The 24,210-nt window shown below is 46.8% G+C and overlaps 1 protein-coding gene across 4 annotated transcripts; it reads right to left on the reverse strand.

Moving 5' to 3' along the window:
- Positions 1 to 7,473: 7,473 nt before the first annotated feature.
- Inka2 (inka box actin regulator 2) lies at positions 7,474 to 23,114 on the reverse strand. Of its 4 annotated transcripts, XM_063255649.1 has the most exons (4): positions 22,843 to 23,114; positions 21,502 to 21,746; positions 21,130 to 21,278; positions 7,474 to 11,763 (listed from the first exon to the last, which is right to left on the reverse strand). In XM_063255649.1, exons 3-4 carry the CDS (start codon positions 21,220 to 21,222, stop codon positions 10,918 to 10,920), a joined length of 939 nt encoding a protein of 312 aa, XP_063111719.1. In that variant the 5' UTR covers positions 21,223 to 21,278; positions 21,502 to 21,746; positions 22,843 to 23,114; the 3' UTR covers positions 7,474 to 10,917. The 4 variants fall into 4 exon arrangements, with proteins under 4 accessions (XP_063111719.1, XP_005007936.1, XP_005007937.1 ...); XM_005007879.4 differs by lacking the exon at positions 21,502 to 21,746 and having other exon boundaries at positions 22,843 to 23,113; XM_005007880.4 differs by lacking the exon at positions 21,130 to 21,278 and having other exon boundaries at positions 22,843 to 23,112.
- Positions 23,115 to 24,210: the final 1,096 nt, after the last annotated feature.

Below are 24,210 nucleotides of genomic sequence, written 5' to 3' on the forward strand. Positions count from 1 at the left end.
GTCTCTAGCATATTATGTGGGTCTCATAACTTACCTAGGAACAGATACCATTGTAGTATCTGTGGCTGTTTAAGGCATACTAGCTTTGGCTGTGTAACATAGAACTTAAAGGAAGCTTGATACTAAAATTGATAGTTTGCTTTTTTTTCCAACTAAAAAACTATTATAATGGCTTGTTTGTGCCCCCCCACCCAGTTTTAGAAATTATAACAGTAAATACATAAGCTAACTAAATCTTGCCACCCACTAGGGGGAGCTTCAGTATCATTAATACTTCTACAGGCATTGCATTGAAAGTATTCAAGCCAATCTCTTTGTACGCTGCATTCTTCACAAAGTATCAGGACTCTTTCTCAAAAGGAGTTTATACTCTAACTGGACAGAGAAGTTACACAAGTAAAATTCATCAAGGATATAGATGACACTAACTTACTAAACTGCAGCCACTTACGTAGTTCCTTTAAGAACATTTGGAGAAATATGGTCGTTGGGGTATTATAAGTCCCTTCTTATAACTCCGAACTCATCTCTTTGGCACCTTGATCTTCCATCGTCTGTGGCCACTTTTTACTTCTGAGTGAAACAGACTTCTTCCTTGAAGTTATTATTTACTTGTAAAAGTTAATATTTAGAGGAAATAGTAACCTTTATTTTTGTTACCGACTTTATTAAAGCAGATGATTTAGAGTTATTTTTCTCTACATACTTTCCTCTAATAAAACAGTAACACTTTTTTTATACCTGAACAATTTAATATATTTTATCCCTTATCTCTTTAGGTACACATCCACTTGTCAGCTCATATACCTGAGTTTTGTTTTAGGAACTATGAGACAAAAAAATGAATTAAGAAGTTGGCATTTCCCTTTCTACACAATCCTGATAGGATGTTAGAAAACATAATATATGCTCTTATAAATTGTATGTCTGTTGAAACCAAAATGTGAAGAAATTGCCAGGTAATTTGCAAGAAGAAAATAATTTCTAAGTTAGCTTTTTCTTTTATTTGAGTCTTACCACTTATTGGAGGTGCTAAAATAACCCAACTTGAATCAGCTCCAAGCTTAAAAGAGCCAAAGTGGTTTGGATGCTTGTCCAGGAACTGGAAAGAAAACATCTTTCAGACAGGGAAATGAATGTGAGCTTTGAGGCAGTCTAATCACTCAGCTATTGGCATTCATATCCTCCAGAAACAAAAATTAAAAGTCATTCTTAAGAATGTACAGATATTCCACTGATAGGGGTTTTTCTTAGTAGCAGTTTTATCTCAGGTTTGTTCAGTATGCATTCCACTTATTGCACTGTCTTGCTTAAATATTTTTGTTGAGAACAGCTGAAGGCTTTAACTGGATACCTAATTCTGTTTTCTCAGAAGGCAACATGGATTCTGTTTAGGGGTATTGGAAATTCAAGTTCATTGGGCTTGTTAAGAAGTAGCCTCAAAAAAAGAAAAAATATAAAGTAGCTTCTTGTGATTCTGGGCCCAAGGTGTGACATATAATTCCCACTAATTGCTTCTTTTAAGAAGTAAACGGATAGCTGTTTCTCTTAAGAAAAAACATTAATAAACCTTTCTATTTTAAACAGTAGTGTGACTCTTATTTTGAATGTTGTTTGTAATGATTTTTTTAAAGCTTACCCAGGTCCAGCTTCTTAGGTAAATGTTGTAGGGCGTATGCCACATGGGCATAGTCCTTATGGAGCCATCAGGAACACACACTACACAGAGATGCAACGGTAAATAATACAGATGAAATCCTTTGATTTGTGGGGTTTTAATCTTTTTTTTTTTTTTTTTTGATAAAGGGAATTGAACTCATGACATTACATTTGCTAGGCAGGCGCTTTGCCACTGAATTATATCCCCAGCCTTGGAATTTTAATCTTTAGAAAATGGTAAAAAAAAAAAAAAAAAACCTGTGTGTGTGTGTGTGTGTGTGTGTGCTTGTGGGCTCGTGTGTTAATGATGAGTGAGTGCTATGAAAAAGAGTTACTCAGTGCAAAGGATCAAAGTGCTTTGCAAAGGGCTGAGGTAATAATGGGTAAAAGTGAGCAGGTTGGTTATCTGAGTAACATTTGAAGTGTGCAGCCTATGTAACTGCCTTGAGGAAGGAAGGACCCTCTGTGCGATGGAAAGAGTCTTTGCATATGCTGTATGTATACGTGCCTGACATGTTGGAGGACTAGTAAAGAGATCAGTGTCTGGAGCAGAGATGGCAAAGAAAGAATAGAAATAGATAATGGAGAAGGAATAGGTAGGACTGAACATGGGGAAATTTTCTTCAGTGTTTACTCTGACTGGGGATCCATGGAAAGAACTTCAGCAAAAGGAACATTATGACCTGACTCAGCAATACCATGTCATCAGGCATCCTCTTTCAAGTTGACAATGGCCTATATAGGGGCGAACTTGGAGGCAGAGGCCACTTAGAAAACTGAATGAAGCGATAAACAGTAGTAGCAGTGAAGTGTTTATATTCAGATATGTTTTGAATGCAGAGCCAACAGAATTTAATGACACATATATGTGCAATAGAGATTGGTAAGAATTAACTCCAAGATTTTGAGACTGATGGTCAAGATAATGAAGATTATGATAGGAGCAGGTAGAAAGGATAACAGAAAATTCAATTTTCATCATGCTGATTGTGGAAAGTTTCACATTCTAGAGATTTATGATAGTTGAATATGAGTCAGATTCAGGGAAAGAGATCTAAGTAGAAGATTTACATGTAATATTTTGAAATGTGAGATGAAGCTAGGTAGGATGGCTAGGAATGAGTGTAAATAGAGATCCCTGAGGTACTGTACAGATGAAAAGGAATTAGAAAAGCACCTTATGTGTTGACACAAACCTGTAATCCCAGCTACTTGGGAGCAAAGGCGGGAGAATTGGAAATTTGAGGCCAGCCTGGGCAGCGTATTAAGACCCTGTCAGAAAAGGGTTGGAGATTTAACTTGGTGCAAAGGCCTTGAGTTTCATCCTCAGTACCATACCACCAAAAAAAGGGAGAGATATGGTAGAGACCTTTACGGACAGTCAGTGGTATGGTAGGGGCAATGTCAAGGAAGTATGGGGAAAAAGTTCTTAACTTCAGACATCACTGGCCACCTAGAAAGAAACATGAAACAACACCCGTGCCTTAATAGGAATGACCCACTGAGTAAATTAAGCACAGTCTATGATGAAAGTGAGCTGACTCAGATACAGTCTATATATAGGAACTTGTCATGTACAAATAACTAGTGTGAAGCATTAAGAAATTTTAAGCCTATAGTCCCAGCTACTTGATGCTGAGGCAGGAGGATCACTTGAACAGCCTAGACAACAAAGTGAGGAGACTCCTTCATGGAGGAGAGGGAGCAGAAATTTTAAGCACAGAGTACTGTGATGGAACAATGATTTTTATTCTAAAAGATTTGAAATACTCCAGAGAGAATAATTTGATCTAGGCCTTTAAGGAAGGGTAGAATTTTCCACAAGTTACAGTAAAAAAATTAAAAAAATAGTTACAGACAGATTTCAGGGAAAAGCCTGGTACAAAAGATGCTTGAACAGGAAGTTGCCTAGTTTTGACTGCTTTTGCATATGTGGATAAAATAGCCTGGAGTGAATTAGGACCATAGCATGGCAAGCCTTGCAGCAAAAAGTTGGTGACCTAGGAGGTAAAATTAGGTAAATTAACTAGAGCATAGACTATGTGAGGACAGGCATAGAGAAATTTCAGAATTCAGAATGAAGGGGTTACTCCCATGATCTCACATACTTCTCCCACTCTTTCAGTTAAACCCTTTTTCTCTAATAAAGATGATCTTTGAGGCACATGATTGAGATCAGTTGGAATAGTTCAATTTGGAAGGGAATCAACAATATTTTAGCACTCAAGAAATGTTAACAGTGAAGAGAGAAAACATCTTTTCTTTCTGTTTTTCCTGCTTTACCAGTCATAGTACCTGGCATCCAACAGTCACACAATACTAATTCACACTCTCACTCTCTCAATTCTCTCAGGTCTTCACTGCCCTTCTAGCCCTTCCTATACCTCTACAAGACTGTATAATGAATGCTTTATGAAATAACTTTTTTTAATCCACTCATACGTCTAGCCCCTAGGATCCCATCATCATTCTAAAAGGAGGGCCTAAACCATACTTAGTTCAGTGCCCTGCTGTTAAATTTGTCCTCAACATTACTAAGATCTTTCTGTCCCAATTGGATGGGATAGTAGTGTGAAGGAGTGGGCAGGATTAAGGGAATGCTAAGCATGCAGTCTTCCCAGTTTGGAAGAATAGGATTTAGAGTAGTGGGACCAGAAATTGGTCCCTCTCTCCCTGTCTTCCTTGGAGGAGGTTACATTTTATTTATGTACTTACTATTTTGCAGTGCTGAATATTGAAATCAAGGCCTTCATACTGAACTACCCTTTTTACTTTTGAGACAGTCTTGCTTAATTGTCCCAGCTTGCAGTTCTACCTCAGCCTCCCGAGTTGTTGGGATTATAGGCAAGTACCATTGCTTTTGATTTTTTTAGAATGTGTGGACATGCTGGGGATTAAACCTAGGTACTCATCCACATGAGAGAAGCCTTCTTATCATTGAATTATACTTCTAGCCCCATGTGGAGTAATGTACTTCATGGAAAAGTTAAAGGTATTGAATTCCTATACTCCCTAGCCTACATCAGAAGCTTTGGAATTCTTTGGGCCCTTGGAATCACTGATAGAAAACTAATCCCTTATTTTCTGGGATATGAATTGACTTTTATCTGAACAGATACTTGGAACTTCAACCTAGGTACTACAGCACCTGCTTTTGTCAGTCTGGACCAAAGCTCTGGTCCCTAAGCCAGATGTGGCTATGGAAGTTGTGTGGAGACTTTGGGCTGGTGCCAGCTTGGTCAGCTCTGATCAGGAAGCTGTGTCTATGCAAGGGTTCCAGTCACTGCACTTAACCTGTTTGAAAGTCCTTCTTGCATTTAAAAAAAAAAAAAATGTCTGATGACATCTTTTCCCACTAAGTGTACACAAATGGCTTTACCCATTTTCCCTTGCTGGCATTTCAGCCCAGCAGGGAGACAATGCCTGGAGCATGGCCAATAACAGGACTGGAAGTAGGGAAGGCATTCAACACCTAACTCTCCACTTCCTTCCCCATTGCCCTACCCTGCCCTGTTCGCCAACATCACAATGCAGGGAGGAGGAGCTAGCAGACTCAGTGTCCCCAGGAAGCAAATTTGAAGGAATTCCAGGGTAGGTAAGTCTGGGACTGGGTATTACGATGAGGAAATGAACCATGTATGGAAGCCTAGTAGAAAGGGGTCAAGAAAGAAGGAGAAAACTTGCAGGCTGGAGTAAAGAAAATAACCTTTCAAATAATAAGATCTGCTTGGCACTGAGCCACAAGAGAAGTGGCTGTGATCATCTGAAGTTAGAGTTTGAGCCCTGAACAACCCACTGAGAGCAGGACAACAGGGATGGGTGGAAGGATGAGGGCTGAGGCTCCCCATACATCTGGCACTGAAATAGAACTGGCCTAAGGAGCAGAACATAGGGCACAATCTCTTAGAGAGGGGTCCTGGGTTGGAGAAATTGCATGTTATCTGACTCTAACTGCTGCTTCCTGTCTCTTGGGGAATGGAGGCAGCTGAGAAAGCCTTGACTGTTGACCTTCCATACAGGAGTGTAAAAAGAATGCTCAGCCCAGGGATTAGGGTGGAGGTCACATTCGGAGCCCTACACTCACTGCTAAGGAGGCACGAATCATGAATGAGCAGTTACTACCCTAGAAGTGCTCAGTCTAGAAGGGGAGGACAGTGTGCACGGAGTGAATTACAAAGTACGGTTGTGGCAGAATTTACGATCGGGCTTGGGAAAGGCTTCACAGGTAAATATCCTTCAGATGCACAGTGAAGGCTAAGGATAAACCAATGTGACGTAATGGAGTACTGATTCCTTAGGAAACGGTAAAAAGGTGCAAAGTAAGTGGCATTAGTAAACTCAAGCTTGGAGCGCTCAGTAATTTATCTCCTTCAAGATAAATTTCTTGAGCAAGATAAGCTAGTTAGTGGCCAGAATAGGCAAAGTGAGGCAGTTGGGGTCTAGTTGGGCACAGCTGATACTCTGATACCTGGAACAGACAAGTGTGGAAGCCATAGGAGTTCACACAGGCAAGGCATCCTGCACCCCCCTCTTTTGTTCTAGTAGACTCTAGGAAGCACTTCCACAGCCTTCATGAGCAAAGGGCTGAAGGGAGGACAGCAGAAAAGGGAATTCCAGCAGCCAGTGGGGGCAGAAGATAGGCTACAAGAAAACGAAACCTAATTCTTAAGAAGTTCCCATGCAGACTAGCACCCAGATGCAGTTTCAGACAGGGTGCCTGAACCACACCTCCCTAGCCAACTGGACTTTGGTTTGGGTATTGCTGTTAGAAAAAGAGAGCTCTGGGCGGGGATGCCACCCCCTAGCTGGGTAGTAGTGCAAAGGCAGTGAGTTGGGAACCAGAGAGCAGAAATGCAAAGCACATCGGAGACCGTGTTTGGCATTAATTGCACATCATTACCATTGCCCCTAGTTGTTTGGGGCACACTGTTCCTCACTGCCCTCTAGCCAGAAACACACAGATAGTGTCAAGGAGCATTGGGAAAGCTGAAGGGAACAAGGAGGACTCCTCTAGTAAGGGATAAGAATACAAAAGTATCAGCTTGCTGCAAGGATATTGGTGAGGCTGATGTCTATGTGCCTGCATGTGTACCTGTGCCCAGGAGTATGTGGGTGTAGACCAGGCAGGGAATGGAGGTGGTGGATGGAGAAATGTGTCAGGACTGATTGAAGGAGAGAGTGACAGGTAGGGGTAGGAAGTAACTCCTAGGAAGGGGATCTGGACCTGGAGGTCCTGCTTTAGGACTTGGACAGGGGCAAAGCAAGGAGTATCCTCACCATAATCCTTTGGGTGACTGGTGTATGATCTTGTCCTGAGGCCTTTCTAGCCCATCACCTCTCACTAGTCAATACCAGCCTGAGTCTCCAAAACCCCCTCACAGAGTAGGGAATGGATTTGAAGACAGCCATGGTACCCTTAGGCCATTGACCCCAAGGTCTTAGAGGAAGTTGAAAGAGCTGTGTTTTGGCAGAGATTGTAGCACCAGTGACCTAGGAAGCAGATAGGAAACCAGATTGAGGCCCCAAGGTGACCTGGAGGAGGTCTGGGATGCAGGGTGGCAGGAGTGTCCCTGAAGCAGATCCATAGGCAGTGGGAGGGGGTCCTTAAGCACCTACACTCCAAGGCTACTGCCAGTCTCCACCCCCGCCCCACATACCATCCTTCCAGAGTATGAACATATTTGGCACATACTGCCTCAAGGTATCTACAGTATGCAAGACCATATTCACCTCTGTGATAGTCTCTGATCCTTGCCACAATCTTATGAAGTAATGGGAATATAAATTTTTTTTAACAGTAGAAAAGAACAAGACTTGGAGAATGCACTTTATTTTTAGCAGTGTGCCTTGAGTCTCATGGTTAGTGCTGAGGTGGAAAATACAGACTTTGGAGCTTTCCTACCCCAGGCAGTATACCTGCCTCCTAGGTTCACAGTCTTGTAAACTTCCCGGCATTTCTGTTTCAGGGATGAGAAAATCGAGGGTCAGAAAGGTCAAACAGTATGCTGAAGTTCACACAGTGACAGAAATGGGTCTCAAAACCTGTCACACTCCACCATTCAGTGCTCATATCAAAAAATGGGTAGAAGTTCCCTAACTACCATGAGTGGGGAGCTCTGTTCTGGGAAAAGCTAGAGACAGCTCGTTTCTGAGACAGGCTGGGCTCCTGCTTTTCTCTTAATGTGGGAAAGAATAAGAGCCCCTGTCTCCAGGGCTCTAGGGAGCAGGCAGGGATCCAGTAGGACAAAGCTTAACCAGGTTTCTGTCCCTCATGGCAGTTTTGATTTCAGAGATCACCCTGAAAGGGTTAGGGTGCAGGGTCTTAAAGTGTCTAAGCAAGGGAAAGAGGTTTCAATTTGAAAGGTTGGAAATGAAAAGTGGGAGGCTAGACAGACCAACTGTGCCCAGCAGGGACTCTCCATTTCCTGCTGAGGCTGGGGAACATCTGTAGACACTGGCCAGGGGTGTCACAAAGAAGCAGGTAGAGCCCTGAGCAGAGGCCTGGGCCAATCAGGGTCCCCCATACCTGTCAGCGAAGTGGGCCAGGTTTAGGGTGGAGCTGCATGCTAGGGAAGGAATTAAATGAGCTTCCAGTTCATTTGCACGTCCTAATTAACCATAAAATGAGCCCTAGAGGCAGAATTAAGCTGCTAGTTTCTCTGTACTTCACTTTCACGGTACCTACTGCCTCCTGCTCCCCACTCTTCCCTCATCTTAGGCCCTATGTATTCCCATTTATCTCTGCACTCAGCTTCAGCAAAATAATGGTCTCCATCACCATCACAGCAGGAGCCCATAAGGGGACAGAAAAGTTAAAAATATAGGAGGGTGGATTACCAGAATCTTTCTTTAACAAAGCATAATGTGGTGACTGGGGCATAACATCAGCCCTGTCAAGATCCAAGCAGAATTGCTACACTGGACAGTCAGTATGCCAGGTGTTATCCATGCAGTTGGATGATACGGAGAAGGCAGGTTTTGTTCTTGATTTGATTGTGGGGCAGATAAATGGACATATTGTAGAGTAAGGTGGAAAGCACAAGATTGCAAGCCAGTGGAACCGTTTCAGTCCTGATCTGCCCTTATGTGACCTTGGATACGTTCCTTACCTTCTCTGGGCCTATCCATGTAAGGTAATCATAAGAGCAACCACTTCTAGGGTACAGTGAAAAAGCTATAAGAACACTAATGTAGAAAGGCTCCTGGCACCTATGCTGGCAGAAAATATCACTTCTAAATTGTTATGACTCAAGTTAAAATAAGTTTTCAGTTCCTTGGAGTCCATCTAAGTGAAGGTTAATAAGAATTTTCTTTTTTATTGGATCCTCTTGAGGTCAGATGGTGGGTCCTTTTCATCATACTGTTCTTAGTTCCAATCACAATGCCAGGCACTGGGAGGTATCTGTAAAGTTTTGTTTACTGCCATGACCAGTCCATGAACAGATGAGTCACCCGTGGCTTGGTTTTCTGTAGAATCATTCCAGACTCAAAACTGGTGTCATCTTGAATAATTTGCCGAATGGTCCCCCCTTCTCAGGGACCAAGAACATGTGAGGAATCTTCACATGTATAGTCTGCTCACAATCACATCACCACCACCACCACCGCCAGAGGCAGTCACAGCCGACTTCCCATACCAGGACCTGAACTGTCAAGAGTTCTCCAGGGAGACATGTGGGATGGGCACCTCCAGAGAGCGTATTTGGCAAACTCAAAGCAATGAAGTAGGAAAGGGGAGAGCTATAGGTGCTAGATAACCCTCTGGCTCAAACTTTGGTGCTTTCATTTGCTAGCTGGGCAGCTTGAGTGACCCCTATGAGCCTCCCTTGGTGCACCTGGAATACAATACCCTCTAGGGTCATTCCCAGTTTGAAAGTGTCCACATTGCCTATCAAATAATGAATTCTCAAAAAAGAGGCCTTTGTTTCCCCACACCCAACTCCAGCTCTAATCCCCCTCTAATCTAATCACCACCCCCTGGCAGTCTAGACTGCAAAGCAGCAGTCTTCCTTGTTATTTCCCTTCTTCTGTTTGCTCTCAATGCTCTGAGGAGGGAAGGCATCAAGCCTCTAATTGCAGCTGTCACCTGCATCAGGCTGAGCGGCTGCTCGGCTGCTCGCTGTTAGGGGAGGAGGAGCAAGAGCCCCTCACGGGCTCAACCCAAAGGGAAAGCCCCGGGATAGGACCTAGACCTCTGAGCTGTCTTGCTGAGCTCCACTGTCCGGTTCCCTGGAGCTGTTTTAGGAGGATTGGCTGCCTCTGTGTGGGAGCATCCATTGCTAGGCTCCCCTGCTGACTCTATTCGTGAAGGCTAGTGTTGAGCCTAGGGTGGAGGGGCTGAACAATGGAACTAGGATTAAAGAGTTGGCTCACCTTCACCCTGCTGGTGAAATTACGTGTTCTGCCCTAGAAGGTGCAAGAGATTGGGCCCTGAGCAGAGGCTCTCAGAGCTGCTGGAGTAGGGGCAGTGTGTTTAATTCCAGGCTCCAGCACGTTCCCTGTGGGCACTCCCCAACACCCCCACTTCCCACCTGCCCGCAGTGTTTTAGCACAGGTAGTGTAACTGATGCTGCCTGCCTTGCTTGCCCATTTATAAGAAGGCTTTTGAGTGTGCAGAGTGCTGTACATCTATCCCCACACGTAACACAGGAGGGGTTTCCTAACTTTTCCCACTACTCAGCATACACTGCCCTCTTTATTCAGCCCATTGCCCAGGACCCTGGAGTGGCTCAAATCTATGGCAACGTGGAAGTAGTATGAGGATGGGGATTCCCCTGGCTGCCCTGACCTCCAGAGAGCAGATAGCAGATCTGGGCTTCAGTCTCCATGCCTGCAGCCATGCCTTGCCAGGGAAGGAGCAGCTATAAAGTTGGGAGTATCAGAGACAGGTCATTATTGGGAGCCCCAGTGCCATTTTCCACACATAATGTTCACTTGAGATCTTTGAGGGCAGTGGAGGAATGTCAGAAGGACCTTTTGATCACCCTGTGCCTCCACTACTGTCACCTGAAGCCCCCAAATAAGCACAACACACACATTTTTCCTTGGAGCTGTCCCTCCTCCCCCCTGCCAACCCTGTGACAGCCTCTCCCAACTGCATTCCAGTCAGCCCTGCCCCAGAACTCTGGCCTCCCCCTCCTTTCTGAAGGAAAGGAACTTGGATTTGGGCTTCTGACAGCCACACACCCGCCCCCCTCCTCCCCAGGGGCCCAGCACAGGGACTGGTCTTTTGGGTTCATTCATCTTTCCCTCTAGGATTCAGACCCAAACAGCCGTGTTAATATCAAAGCCTGAGGGTGAAGGTTCCATGCCCTTGGGGCTGTTTGTGGGAGGATTTTCCCCTTGTCTGGGCTCCCCTGCATTTGGGAAGGGGAAACGTCCAGAGCCCTTGGAATGGCTCCACTTTTTGGCCTTCTGGGAGCGTCCAGCCCGGGATTCAGAGACCATGGGTGTCACCCAGCCTGGCTTCTCCTTCAGCAGCCTGTCTCGGTCAGGCCGCACACTACGCAAGAACTTCCTAAAAATATTTGCTGTTAGAGCAAACTTTCGACCCAGCTCCCGGGGCTGGCCTTTCTCTCCTTTGGGCTCACCTGCCCCTCCAGTCTCACCCTTCTCCCCACCCTTTTCCAGTTCTGGTAAGTCTAGCCAGTTGCCTACCAGGTCTGCAAAAACATTGTCCCCTAATACCAGCGGCTGCCGATTCCTGCCTCTGGACATCAAGGTGGAGGTCCAGTCATCTGGTTCCACCCACTCTGGCCCCTGCTGGGTACAGCTTTGGTGCTCTTGCAGCTGTGGCCTGGAGAGGGGGCTGGGATCCCGCCCACAGACACTCCTATGGCTTGGAAACTTGGTGCTGTTGCCAAGAGCAGGATGGCTGGAGGGGGAGGAGCAGGCCACAGGCCTAGCCAGATCTCTGCCACCTTCCCAGTGAGACCACTTGGGCTGTGTCCGGGGACTTTCGAGGGAGACTGGTACAGGACTCCCGCCAGAGATGTCCAGCTGTTCCAACGCCGTCTGTACCTGTAGGAGCTTCAGTTCTTGCAGTGCACCCATCATGCAGTTCATCTGATCCTGTAAGCCATCACCCACTTCCTTCATGGATATCTGAAGGAGAGAGAGAAAGCATAGACCAGTGAGCCACAGGGTGGCTCCTTATTGGCCCTGAACCAAGACTTGCCACCCACCTCTCTACAGCCCAATTCAGCATAGCTTCATGCTGGGAGAGATTTTAATACTGCTAAGACTAAACATGGGAAATAGCATTAACAGCAACAAACTAACTAAATGAGGTGCTGCCCTAAAGGCCTTACAGATGCTTCTCTTATGATGGGATTATGACCGGGTAAACCCATGGTAAACATTGAAAATGCATTTAATACACCTAACCTACCAAACATCACAGCTTAGCCTAGCCTAACTTAATGCTCAGAACATTTCCATTCACCTATTTATACTTAGGCAAAACCATCTAACATAAAGCCTAGTTTATAAGAAGCTGTTGAATATCTCACACAAAGCACTACATGAAAAAGAAAAATACTTTCATACTGGTATTAGAGGAAAATGTTTTGGGGGACCTGATAAGTCTAAAATCGATGTCAGGGACCATGTGTATGTGCATGTTTGTGTGTGCACATACACATGTATTTATAATATATAACTTGATCTAAGTTTAATCCCCCAGCTACCCTGTGAGGTAGTGACTATTATCATTCTCATTTGACAGATGAGGAAGCCGAGGCACCTAAGTTACTTTTCCAAGATTAAGTAATAAAAGATGAAGCTGAGACCAGTTTGAAGGTGCCCAAAGTTATGGTGGCCAAATTTATCCTTTCTGGTGTCTGGGCCCTCTTTCTCTCTGATGGATGATGATGATGATAGTAGTAATAATGATTTGTGAGCATTTGGTATGTGACAGGAATTATGCTAGCTACATGTATCGTCTCATTAAATCTTTAATAAACTCTGAGGTTGCTAATAGTTTTCTCAGTTTAACAAGTGAAAAAACTGTGGCAAGGATGAAGTAACTCACCTACTCACACAGTTCATAGAGTTGAGACTAAAATACAAGACTGACTCACTCCAAATTCTGTATTCCTATCAAACATTGCTTGAATGTGACTGGGCAGGGGCTTGGCTTTAAGGTTACTCTGTCCTCTACAGGACAATAGGGAGAGGTTGAAAGGATTGATTAGTGTCTCCTTTAACTGCTCTTTACATCTGACTGACCAACAGAGAAATAAAGGCCAGGAAATCCCCACTTGATAGAAACCCTTGCCTGGCTCTTCCTACTCTGTCTGTCCTTCCCAAACACCTGTCCTCTCTGTTGTCCTCAGATTTGGCTCCAGCACACCTACTGCCTTCTTAGCCTGACTGATTCTGCTGACCTGGCCAAGCAAGAGTGGGGTTCCTGAGGCCAATTCTTCCAGACCTTTTTTGGGTTTCTGAAGACAGAGTCTCAGGTGCCATTTGGAAGGGGCTGAGAGATTGATTTGGGTGAGGGCCACATTTGGAGGCTGGGGAGAAGAGGCTTTGCCTGATAACATTCACAAGGTTCACTCTCCCTGGGCCAAAGCTGCCTTGGTCCTGCCAGCTCCCTCCCCAGATCCTGATCAAGTTACTCATGGCAAGCTTCATGTGCAGGGGACCATCTGTTTCTTAAGCCCCCCAGAGACCCGTTGGATCATCTTACCTCCTGTCTTAATGCTCAGAGTTAAGCCTGGAGGGCAGGTGGGATAGGTAGCTGGCAGGCCAGCAGGGAAACTCTGCAAGGCTGGGCTGCACTGGCAGCAGACTGGCTCAGGCTTCTGGATTCAATCTTCTCCTGCCAACCCTGGCCCTTGCAGGGAGGGGCATCCTAGACAGACTCTCAGTGAGCCAGCAGCACTAGGACAATGAAGGACTGATTCCCCTGAGGGCAGGGAGACTATTGCTGGAGTGTGAATATTGCCCATGCTTTGTGCACCTTCCCAAAATGGGAAAATAAGTGTTTGTTCAAGGCTCTGATAACCCTGAGATGTGCATGGGCAGGTACATGCATTTCAGGAGTGGTGGCAACAGCAACAAGAAACATGGAGCCCATGGGTGGCTGCACCTGCTGTTGATGGCCCTGGCTCTGACCTCTTTGCTCCTGCCTTTTGCACCTTTTCTTTCAGAAACACTCAGCTGCAACTCCTGAGATCCGGGGCAGCATAAGAGAAGACTCACGCTCAGTTCACTCTTGGAAAACTGTCCCTCTGACTTCCCTATTCTTCCCTAACCCCCAGTCCACTTTCCTGCCCAGCCTGCCTGGAACCTCAAAGACATTTTTGGGCTTCCTCATTCAACCATTGCTTTTTTTTTTAATCCAAATTAATCATGCACCATGTTGAAGTTCTCCTCCCCTAGATGTGTCGCACCTGTCCTTCCATCCCCTAAAATGCTGCAGAAGACTTGTTTAAGACAAAGCCTTTGGGCTACCAGACATTTGAGTGCCTGATCAGTTTTCCCAAACCACACTTTTTTTTTAAATCTTTTTTTTTTTAATCGGTACTAGGAATTAAACTCAGGACTGTGTGCTTGCAAGGCAGGCACTTATGCCGCTGAGCTAAATCCCCAGCCCCTAAACACACACTTCTGATCACTTACCTCAGTGGCTATCCATTGCCCAGAAACTCAAGTCTAAATGGCTTGGTTCTGCAGCCCAGACCCATGACAACATTTTCAATTCTAGGCACATCTTTATTCCCTATATGTACTTGCCGTGCTCCTGTTAGCAGCTTGTCTGTAGACTTTAAGATGTTCATCCCTAAAGTCCTGCTGCTTATGTACTTGCCCCACGTCCTCCACGAGTTCAAATGCCTAGCTGCTCATGAAGTATTTATTGAGTACTAGAGGCCAGAGAATTAGGTTCGTACATCATTATGTCACCCCAGTAACTAACTGGCACCTTGTACTTGCCACATACCCATAAACCACTTACTGAGTCCTCTGACTCCAGCCCCTTGCCCCACAGATCATCCATTCAGACTCTTGCTACCTTCAATCACTTGCTAAACAGACAGAGAAGAGAGAGAGAGAGGCCCTGTGCCATTTCCCAAAGTTTCATTTTGCCAAGTAGCAAGGAGTCTGAGCTGGCAGGTTTCCTTCCAGAAGGCAAAACACATTCCAGGTCACAGGCAGTGGGAGGAATGAAATGACCCCATTCAGTTTTATCCAGTATGGAAAAATCCATAAGAAATAATGCTGACATTTTGTACAAGTTTTCTAATGGGAATAAATGTGTGGGCATGCTTGAATTCAGGGCTGTCCATAAAACAGAGGCCCCATTTAAGTAAACAAGAGCTGAAATTGAGTCCATATTAAAAGCAAAATTCTGCAAGCAGGCAGTCGTGAGTTCAATCCCTGGTACCGATAAAAAGGAAAAAGACACACAAAAAAAAGCAATATTCTGAACTGGTGAAGAACTTGGGGTTCTAGAAACAAAAGGAACAGAGTTCAAATCTCAGCTCTGCCATGTAGTAGCTGCATGAGTTGGGCAGATTAAAATTGTTTTTCAATTTCTGCATTATTTAACATGTAAATGGTAGCTTCTGTCTTATACAACTATACACAGATTAGATGAGGTAATGTGTATCTCTATATGGCACAAAAAAAAAAAAAGCATTAGGTAAATGCCAGCTGTTCATTTAAGGTTTCCTGTTACCTTCAGAACACTTTTTCCTCATTGAAAATTAGCAGATAGGGGACTTGGGATTTAGCTCAGCGGCATAAGTGCCTGCCTTGCAAGCAGGTAGTCGTGAGTTCGATCCCCGGTACCAGTAAAAACGAAAAAGACAAAAAAAGAGAAAATTAACAGATAGTCGTGACAGGAATCTATTCATTATATCTGGTCCAGTCAAAGGAAGACACATCTCTTGTCCTGTCCCTTCTCTCCTTTCCGCCTCCAACCAACCCTGTCCCGTGCAGAGGAAGGTAAGGGAAATGAAGAGGAAGTCTCGGCATCCTCTTGCCTACCCCCATGCTGACCTCAGCCCTGCCACAAGCAGGTGCTAGCAATCCCAGGATGGGGAGGAAGCAGAGATGAGAAAGGAAGAAGGAAGCTGACTGGTGGGAAACCCAGAGGTCAGGGGCAGTGGGGGCAGGAGCATCCCCTGGGCATTGACTGAGAGAGGAGCTAGCAGGACAACCTTTCCCATGAACCCCAAGGGGATGATGTCACCCCCAGAGGAAAAGCTAGAGGCCAAGCTGCTATCTTCACCCGGAGCGTGGGACCTTCTCTGCTCTCAGAGCTTCTTGTGCTTTAGGACTGGAGAGGGAACAATCTGTGTGGAAGCTAAAGAGTGGGATCAGCTCAGACAGAGCCAGCAGTAAACATTTCTACATCCCAGTCTCCAGACTAGAAGCTGCTTGACTATCTCCAAGTCTCGAGTTCTTCGTCAGGACAGTTTTAGTCCACTTGTTCTCAGGGGTCAGCTGGAGGGTCTGAGTGGTCCTGATTAGTTTGAGTGGGTATAGGTCTAACAGCCACCTCCCTTTCAAGTCCACATGTATGACTGAACTATCCAGCATCAAATGCAAAGCCTTTAATAGTCATATCCCAGGGAATCTCTTCTGAGAAAGGCCCTCAATGGTCTTCATCATGCTTTTTGTCTCTGTGCCACCACTCAGTCCACCCCTAGCATCTTCTAGTTTTAAGTTTCATCTTAAACATTTTCTGCACATTAATCTTTGGCTGGCTGATGTTTACCATGGTGTACAGTATGTTATGTATTTGGAGCTGCATGGCTGCTGATGTCCTCCTGGTGTGGGAGAGAGCTCCACATGGTAGTCTGGAGACCTAGTGACTAACCAGCTTTCACACTGACCTCAGCCCTAGCTAACTTGGCCACCTGCCACTGGGAAAATTCAGTAACCGTTTATGCATTGGTTTCTGAATGTTTGCATGATAGGCCCTCCCATGTGTCTAGCACATGCTGTTTGGCACAGTACTTGAGCCCCACTCTTGCTCTGGGAGGCTGGCTAGGCAAGGGGAGTAAGCCCCATTTTATGGATTAGGAAACTAGCAATCATCTCAGATCATCTTCTCCCTGTTGCCCAAACATTGCCCACCAGGCTTTCCTCATTATTTTCACCATATCTGCATGTGATTCAGACATCTGTTTAATATTTTATTTATATCTGTATATGCAAATAAATGTGTTCATAAAGGAACTTGCATGAAAAGTATATGACTTGCCATCAATAAACAATAGCTACAAATATATATGCTGTCTTGATCACCACCAAGAAAAATATTGCTCTAGCTCCTGAGGTCCTGAAGCTGTTAGAGTGAGGACTGAGACCCCCAAGGCTGAGTTCAGGCCAGTTCAGGCAGTTATCCTCCAGGATAACTGGCATCAAAATGCCATAATCCCTGACCATTCAGCCTTATGGGGTAGAAGTGAGAAGAAACTGGCCACGAAGCAGCATTTACCATGAGATGAGAAGGCAGAGCATGAAACCATCCTCCAAGGGCTTCTGAGACCCAATTCAGTTCCTTGGCATGAAAGGCTCTTCTTGACAGAGGAATCAGGGAAGAGGAACTAGCTGCCTAGGGCTTTAGGGACAGATGACATTGGGACACCAGATCCCACAGCCTGAGCAGGGTATTCTGGGGTCAGCTGTCCATGGGCACCCCCTCCCGGGCATACTCCCCCTGGGCCTTTTGTAATGTGGGAGGAACGGGGATGGAAGAAGAGGTGCCAGCATTCTCGGCTCCCTTCCCGAGCCCTGCTCTTGGCCCCTGACTGATCCTGCAGCTGTGCCCTCCATCCATCCATCTCACGCCCTCTCCCTACTCAGCCAGAATCCTTTGACACAGGCTCAGCTTTGCCCATGGACCTGGCAGTGTGCCCTGCCTCACTTCCCCACCCCCATTACTCACAAGATCCCCATACAGTTCCTTTCAGTCCCTGAGGAAGCTACTGAGGAGGCTGAGGGCCGGAAATGGGAAAAGCCCCATTTTTGCCAAGTGGCCTATTCTCCTGCTCAGTGAATAGGGACCTTCTTGGCTTTTGGCTGGGACTCTTAACAGGAAGGTAACATAGAAATTGTGCCAAGAGCTGCAGGAGGGAGGAGGGTAAAGAAAGGAGGAAATGAGGGATGTGAAATGATGAGCCTACTTTCCTAACTGAATCATCTACCAGGGCTTACATGTTCAGGCCAGAGGCAAACAAATGGAAAGAGAGAGCCAATGTTAGTTACCTCCTTGAGGGGTCTGCCCTTTGGCCTCACTCAGCAAGCCTCATTCCCTTAGAGCTTTAGCTCCTCTCTCCTGCAGTCAGTCAGGCCTTCGGACTCTCTTATCTGGATCATTATAATAACTACCTTACTCTCCTGACTGAATTTCCTCCATCTCCCTCCTCTACTCCACACCACTCCTAGGTCCTAGGCATATGCCTGACCACACTGTTCTCCCTTCAACACGAGAGGTCAAACTCTTGGGCATAACAGTCAAGGACACCCCCGCCCCTGGAGTCTGCCCTCAACAACCCTTTCAGTAGTGTTGCCTATTTCTCTGTACATGCCCTGTGTTCAACACACATTCAATCTGGCCTTCAGACATCTGCACTACTTCTGCTTTGTGCCTTTTGCTTATGTTTCACTATCTGCCTGGAATGCTGTTTTTCTCCTGTACATGACCCCGTTATTCCTCAGTGTCTAGCCCACATGCTACCTCTTCCACAACAGGACGCCTGCCCTGACCTCCCAGGTGGTGGTCATTTTTCCTTTCTCAGTGCACTGAGCCTGTGCACCTTATACAGCATGCATCCTCAATTTCTGTCCTAGAGATTTGCATATATTTACTCTGTAGGTTTGGAGTATAAATTCTATAGTCAGACTGACTGGGCCTGATTCTATCCTCTGCAGCTTCTCAACTCTAACTTGGGCCAAGTCATAATCTTCCCATGTTTCTATTTTCTGAATTTTAAAATGAAATAAAGAAAGTACAACTTCTTGTATTAATGTAAACATCAATACATGCTATTATCTTTTCTATTAAACCATATGTTCCCTGAAGACAGGATCTGTGTGTTTATATTTGTAGCCACAGCACTAATGCCTTAAACATATTAGCTCTTATTAACTGTTGTGTTCTGTGAATAAATGACTCTTGCAAACCAGTCGGATCAATCCAATCTCAAGAGTTTACCAAGTCCCTGCAACGTATCAGGTACTATGTTAGAGTTGATAAGGATACACAGGTGGGATAGTATTTCACTTACAATTGTCATCTGATTTTCATAGTAGGTATTATTGTTTTTGCTTTTGTTTTTCAATACTGAGAATTGAATCTAGAGCCTTTACACTGAGCTACAACCTCAGTCAATTTAATTTTTATTTTGAGACAAACATCTTACTAAGTTACTAAGTTGCCCAGGCTGGGTTCAAGCTTGTGATCCTCCTTCCTCAGCCTTCCAGAGTACTAGAAACACCTGCTTGTACCATCAGATCCAGCTTGAAATAGGTATTTTTAAAATTCCATTTTAGAGATGAGAAAACCAAGGCAGAGAGAGATTAAGTAATATGCCAAGTTCAAGTTGGCCTGATACAAATCCTATGCTCCACGCTCTTTTAATTAATCCTCACCTAAATGACAAAAACCCTCTTCCTCCTACTTTTAAACATCTAAGAAAACCAGGATGAGACCCTTTGCAAAAGTTTTATTTCTACCTAAGAAAACCTGTTCTTTTATCCCAAGAGCTAAAAGCCGTTCCTATTGTAACTCCTTTATCTCCCTTTCTCTTCGTTCGCCTTTACGGCCTTGTTCCTAAAGACTAAAGAATAGAGAAGTACATTTTGGGAACATTTTGGGAACACCAGGCTGATTAGGAATACCTCCTCCATCTGAGAGCCTTTACTGCTTCCCTATTTCTCAGCTAGGCTAGACATTCCCGAAGATGACTCTCTCTGACCTCCTTCTCCTCCAGGAAGCCTTCCTAGCCTGGCTATATTTTATGAGCCCTGATCACTCAGGCTTTATGTATTCTGCTTGTTCTACACTGACCTGAATTCAGGAAGAATGCCCTGTGGGTATCTTACATCTGCTTCCTCAACATGTTTGTGTCTATTCCATTTGTTAGAAGCCCACAAGGGAGCTGTGTGCAAGGAACAGCTGGTCACAAGGCCTTGTGTTCAGGCAGGGCCCCTCTTTGGCGGGTAGAAGTGGAAAGAGATGTGCTCCCTGCTGAGTCTTTGCAGCCCAGCCTCCTTCATCTTAATGAAGAAGTGCGTCAGCTGCTGCTACTTCTCTAGCCACATTTCATCCCTGAAACCTGACTCTATCCTTCCAGGCAGGAGGAATAGCAGATCTCTAGCCATCAACTTAATTCAGCCAGGACTCCTGAACTTTCAGCCTCCCCCCAGTACTCACTTGTTACAATGCAAATTTTTTTTCAAGAAATTGAGAAATTCTACTACTTTGGGTTTTAGGAAGACTTCTGTCTATATTTTCTGGTCCAAGGACAAGACCAAGATGAGGAGAACAGCAGAGAACACCCTGGAAACAGATAATTTCACAATCTGTTAGTGTTTCCTTTTGCACACTGTGGAGTCTTATCTGCACACTGTGGAGTCTTATCTCCACAGTATCTGCAGGATGTTTGCTTCTTAAAGGGAATTCAGTGAAATAAATGATGCAGAACTTGGGCAGTACTGCAGGAGGCCATTCCTGGGCACGAACCACTGTGGGATACCATGGTCCTGGGAGGCACAGAAATCCTGCCTGGGAAGAACTGTCTTCTTTGCAAAGCCCACCGCACCTCACCCCTACCCCCAACCAGAGCTCATCATGTAAACCAACTGCATGTGTGCCTTTCCTACTTCATTGCGGGCCTAGGATATAAACAAGCCAATACTTTCCTATCCCAGCCATAATCAACCTTTGTCTAATGCAGTCCCTGCAGTCCTTAGTAATGTTGGTTTCAGGACTACTTTCCTCTTTGCTCCCACTTGAGATACGGAGGCACAGAAATTTGGTCCTTCTACCTGAGCCCTGAGCCTGAGGTGTCAGAGAGTAAGATTCAAATACCTCATTGGTCTCCTTTCTGAGCAAACTGGCACTGGGGAGGGGGTGGAGACCACAGGGAGGGGTGTACTGCTCTCCCATCTGAGTGTCACTCTGGGCCCCCAGCCAGGCCTTTGGCTTCCTCTCCAAGAGTCAAAGGCTGGAACTGCTCAAACAAAAGACCAAATGAAAGCTGATGGGGAGCAGGGTGACTTTAGCCTCTCTCCTTCCTTCTCCTAGGGACTGGGGGCTCATGGCCTTGGCAGAGAGGGTACAAATCAAGATCTGGAGCTCAGCTCAGAGCAGATTCCTATTTGCCTTTTTTTAAATTCTCCTGGCATCCACAGACTGTCTTCTTTCCCTCACCACCTCCCACCTAGGGTGCTGTATAAAATGCAAATCAGTAGGATTTTAAAATTCGGGCCCATGCCAGGAACACCCACAAGTACTCCATTTAGGCAGATCCTGATGTGGGTGGCGTGGTTCCTTATTCCAAGCACAAAGAGGAGGATTCTATTAGTTTCTTTTTGCAGCATGGGCTTTGGACCTCAGATACTGTGATGGTCTCATCTTCCTTTCCTGGTACTGGACACTAGAATGGGAAAAATAAAGAGTTGTGTGCACGTGAACTGTGGCCACCATCCTGACATAAGATGCATGTTAAAACTAGTTGTATAGGAGGGACATGATATAGGTTAAGAAGAGCAGCAAAAGTCACTTTGGCTGTCATCAAATATTTCTGTGGACCAGTAAGTTTCACAACTGTCAACTCAGAAAGGGCTTCAGCAAAAAGGACTAGAGAAATGAGCATTAACCTGAGAAGGCAGACAGGAAGAGTGCCAGGGTGACTGGATCAGGAAGTATCAATGAGAACACCTGCCACTTAAAGCTCAGTCCTCACTCCCCTCCAAAGCTGGCACTAAACCAGTGTTAAGTTCCCTCCCAAGCAGGAAGAGTAGAGCCTTTGCAGGCAGAAGTGGAAAGCTGTCATGGAATCTGGACAGCCATGAGCTGGCACTTTCTGGATCCAGGTCTGTATTGTGCACCTGATGCCCTCCCTCTGAAAAGAAAGGAGAGGAGCAAAGTGAGACCAAAGGACAACTCGGAGAAACTAAAAGACACAAAGTCAGAAACAAAAACATGAGAAGGAGACTGTTGAAGAAGAGAAGGGCAGAGGGAAGGGGGTGTACATGCATAATATCTGCTTGAATTCTGGTGGTTAAAGAAATAATAAAGGCAGAAGGGGGAGTGAGGAGGGAGGCAGGTGGTGTACCAAGTCAGTGCGAATCAGCCTGGCCCTCCCTAACATAGCTTTCCAGTCACCTCCTCCCGTCCCCTGTTCGGTGATTCAGTCCTTCCCCAGACTAAGCTACCTCTCTCAGCTCCTGCACCCTGGGGCCTCCGCACGTTCCCTGCACTCTCTCCAAGCCCAGACCTGACATCTGGCTGGGCCTCTACAACTCCCGCTTGCGATCAGCCAGGCGGCGCCCCTCCTCCCGGCAGGGCCCTCCCCAGTCATTACAGCTGCCAGCCCCCTCCCTGCTGGCAGACAAGCCCAGGCAGACAGCCGGCCGAGCCTACCCCCGCAGCCGCGCCAGCTCTGCCAAGCCCGGCAGAACTCAGGGCCCGGGCACTGCCAGCTCGTCTCGAGCAAGCGGTCCCAGGTGACCTCCTGCCGGAGCGGTCCCAGGTGACCTCCGCCCAGTGCAGGGATGAGGCTGCGCACGCTCTTGGCCCCGCCGGCCCTGCGCTCCAGGTTACCAGCTCAGCCCAGCACCTGCGGTGTCTGGCTGGTTGGCCCTGTGGCTCCCACGCCTAGGAAGTCGGCGGCGCCCCTGCCTCTCTCGGTCAGTGTGCCATCTGTCTCTGGGTGCGCCCTCTCCCCACTCGCCAGTTTCTCTAGGTCACATTTCCGCCGAGTTGGTTGCTCTCTCAGTCACTTTTTCTGATCTCATCCCAACTGTCTGCCCGAAGTCGCCTCGTGGCCCCTTCCCGAAGGACAGGCTCCCTCTCTGCCTGGCAGCTGGCTTCCTCGCCTGTCTGCTCTGGCCTTCTGCGCCCCGCACACAACCTGGCTCCCCGGGGCCTGGGGCCAGAGCCAGGTGTCTGGCCAGAGGAACCGCCCTCCCCGTCCGCGCTGTCGGTTCCGCTCTTACCAGCTCCTGTTTGAGGCGACGCAAATAGCAGTCCATCTCTCTGTTCTCTTTCCTCATGCGCCCATTTGCCGGGCACGGCTCCACGGGCGAATCCTCGAGTGGGAACACCGAGCCCACTGAGAACCGAGCGCTGGGCGGTCTCTGCGCCCCGCATGTGCGCTCCCGCAACCCCGGCAGAGCCAAGCTGAGCTTTTACTTTTGCTCCTAGCTCCGGATTCGGAGCTGAGTCCCGGCGGCTCGCCGCGCGCTGCCGATGCCGGGGGCGGAGGGAAAAGTGGGGTAGCCAATCAGAACTCAGGGGGGAATGTCTTGAGCCTATGAGAAGAGCGGCCCCTGGGAGGGGCGGGGGGCAGCCGCGGGTGGGCCAGGACGCCAGCGCTTTTGGGGAGCAGCCACTACTGCGGGACTGGAGGGAGTCACCGAGTCCTGGCCACCGCGGAGGGGCGTGACCCCAGATCGTGCCAACGCCCCCAGCAAAGCATTTCCTCAGTGATGTAAAGGAAGAGCTCAGTCTTGGGCTGGGGACACTATTGCGTTTCAGCGCGAGGCCAAAGGGCCCCACTGCCCCTAACCTTTCCAACTCCCATCAGAGAAGTTCCTCTCCTAAATATCCCTGTCAGAAGCTCCTTTTTTTTTTTTTTTTTTTTTTGTCCGAAAGACGCAGGGCTCCACTTCATCTCCCCCAACATACGGTCCTCCCAGCCCACTCCTCCTGAGCAGAGCAGAGAAACCGCCTCTCCGTCCGTGAACTTACCGAGAATGATCCAAGTGGTTCTGCTGTGTTCCCCGCAAGGTTATAGGTCTGGAGATAACTGAGTAAGACGGACAAGATCTCTGCTGTCAAGAATTTATAAAAGAGGAGAAAGGAACATGAGCCAAACAGGCAAAAACACAGATGATAGTCTCAGAGAGTGATTTTAATGAAAACACGAAACGGACAATAGATGGGGGCTGTTTTCAATAGTGCTGGCAGGGAGTGGAGAAACAAACCTTGCTCTCTCCAAGAGGCCCCCTGTGCTCGCCTTTGTAAGGTCGGGAAGGGAGCGGGACTTAGGAAGCTGGAATTCCAGTCGGCAGGCACAGCTTGGCGCCTGAGGTACGCGAGCTCCAGCCCGAGCCTAGGAGAGGCGTTGTGGTCAGGGCTGGAGTGGGGCCACGCAGCCCAGCCCCTCACCATCCAAGCCGGCCTCTTCGGCCTCTCTGCGCTGCGCTCGGGGGCTGTTCCTCCCCTGAACCACTGGGCAGGGCCCCAGAGTAATTAGGGAAATTAGCGATGTGTTGTTTCAAGGTAATTAATGGGAAATGTTCGCTCCAGGCAGGACTTTGGGATTCTACTGGGCTAGAACCCTAAGGACGCAAAGGAAGGTG

This window comes from Cavia porcellus, unplaced genomic scaffold (genome assembly GCF_034190915.1).
Source record: "Cavia porcellus strain 051 isolate PalLab524CR breed Dunkin Hartley unplaced genomic scaffold, mCavPor4.1 scaffold_1, whole genome shotgun sequence".
Classification (NCBI taxonomy): Eukaryota; Metazoa; Chordata; class Mammalia; order Rodentia; family Caviidae; genus Cavia; species Cavia porcellus.

Coding starts and splice junctions, on each gene's coding strand:
- Inka2 (XM_063255649.1), bottom strand. CDS start 21,222: ATGCTGCAAAAAGAAACTAATAGAATCCTCCTCTTTGTGCTTGGAATA. Junction 11,764..21,129: donor TCTGCCTAAATGGAGTACTT/GTGGGTGTTCCT, acceptor TCTCTCCTTCAG/ATATCCATGAAGGAAGTGGG.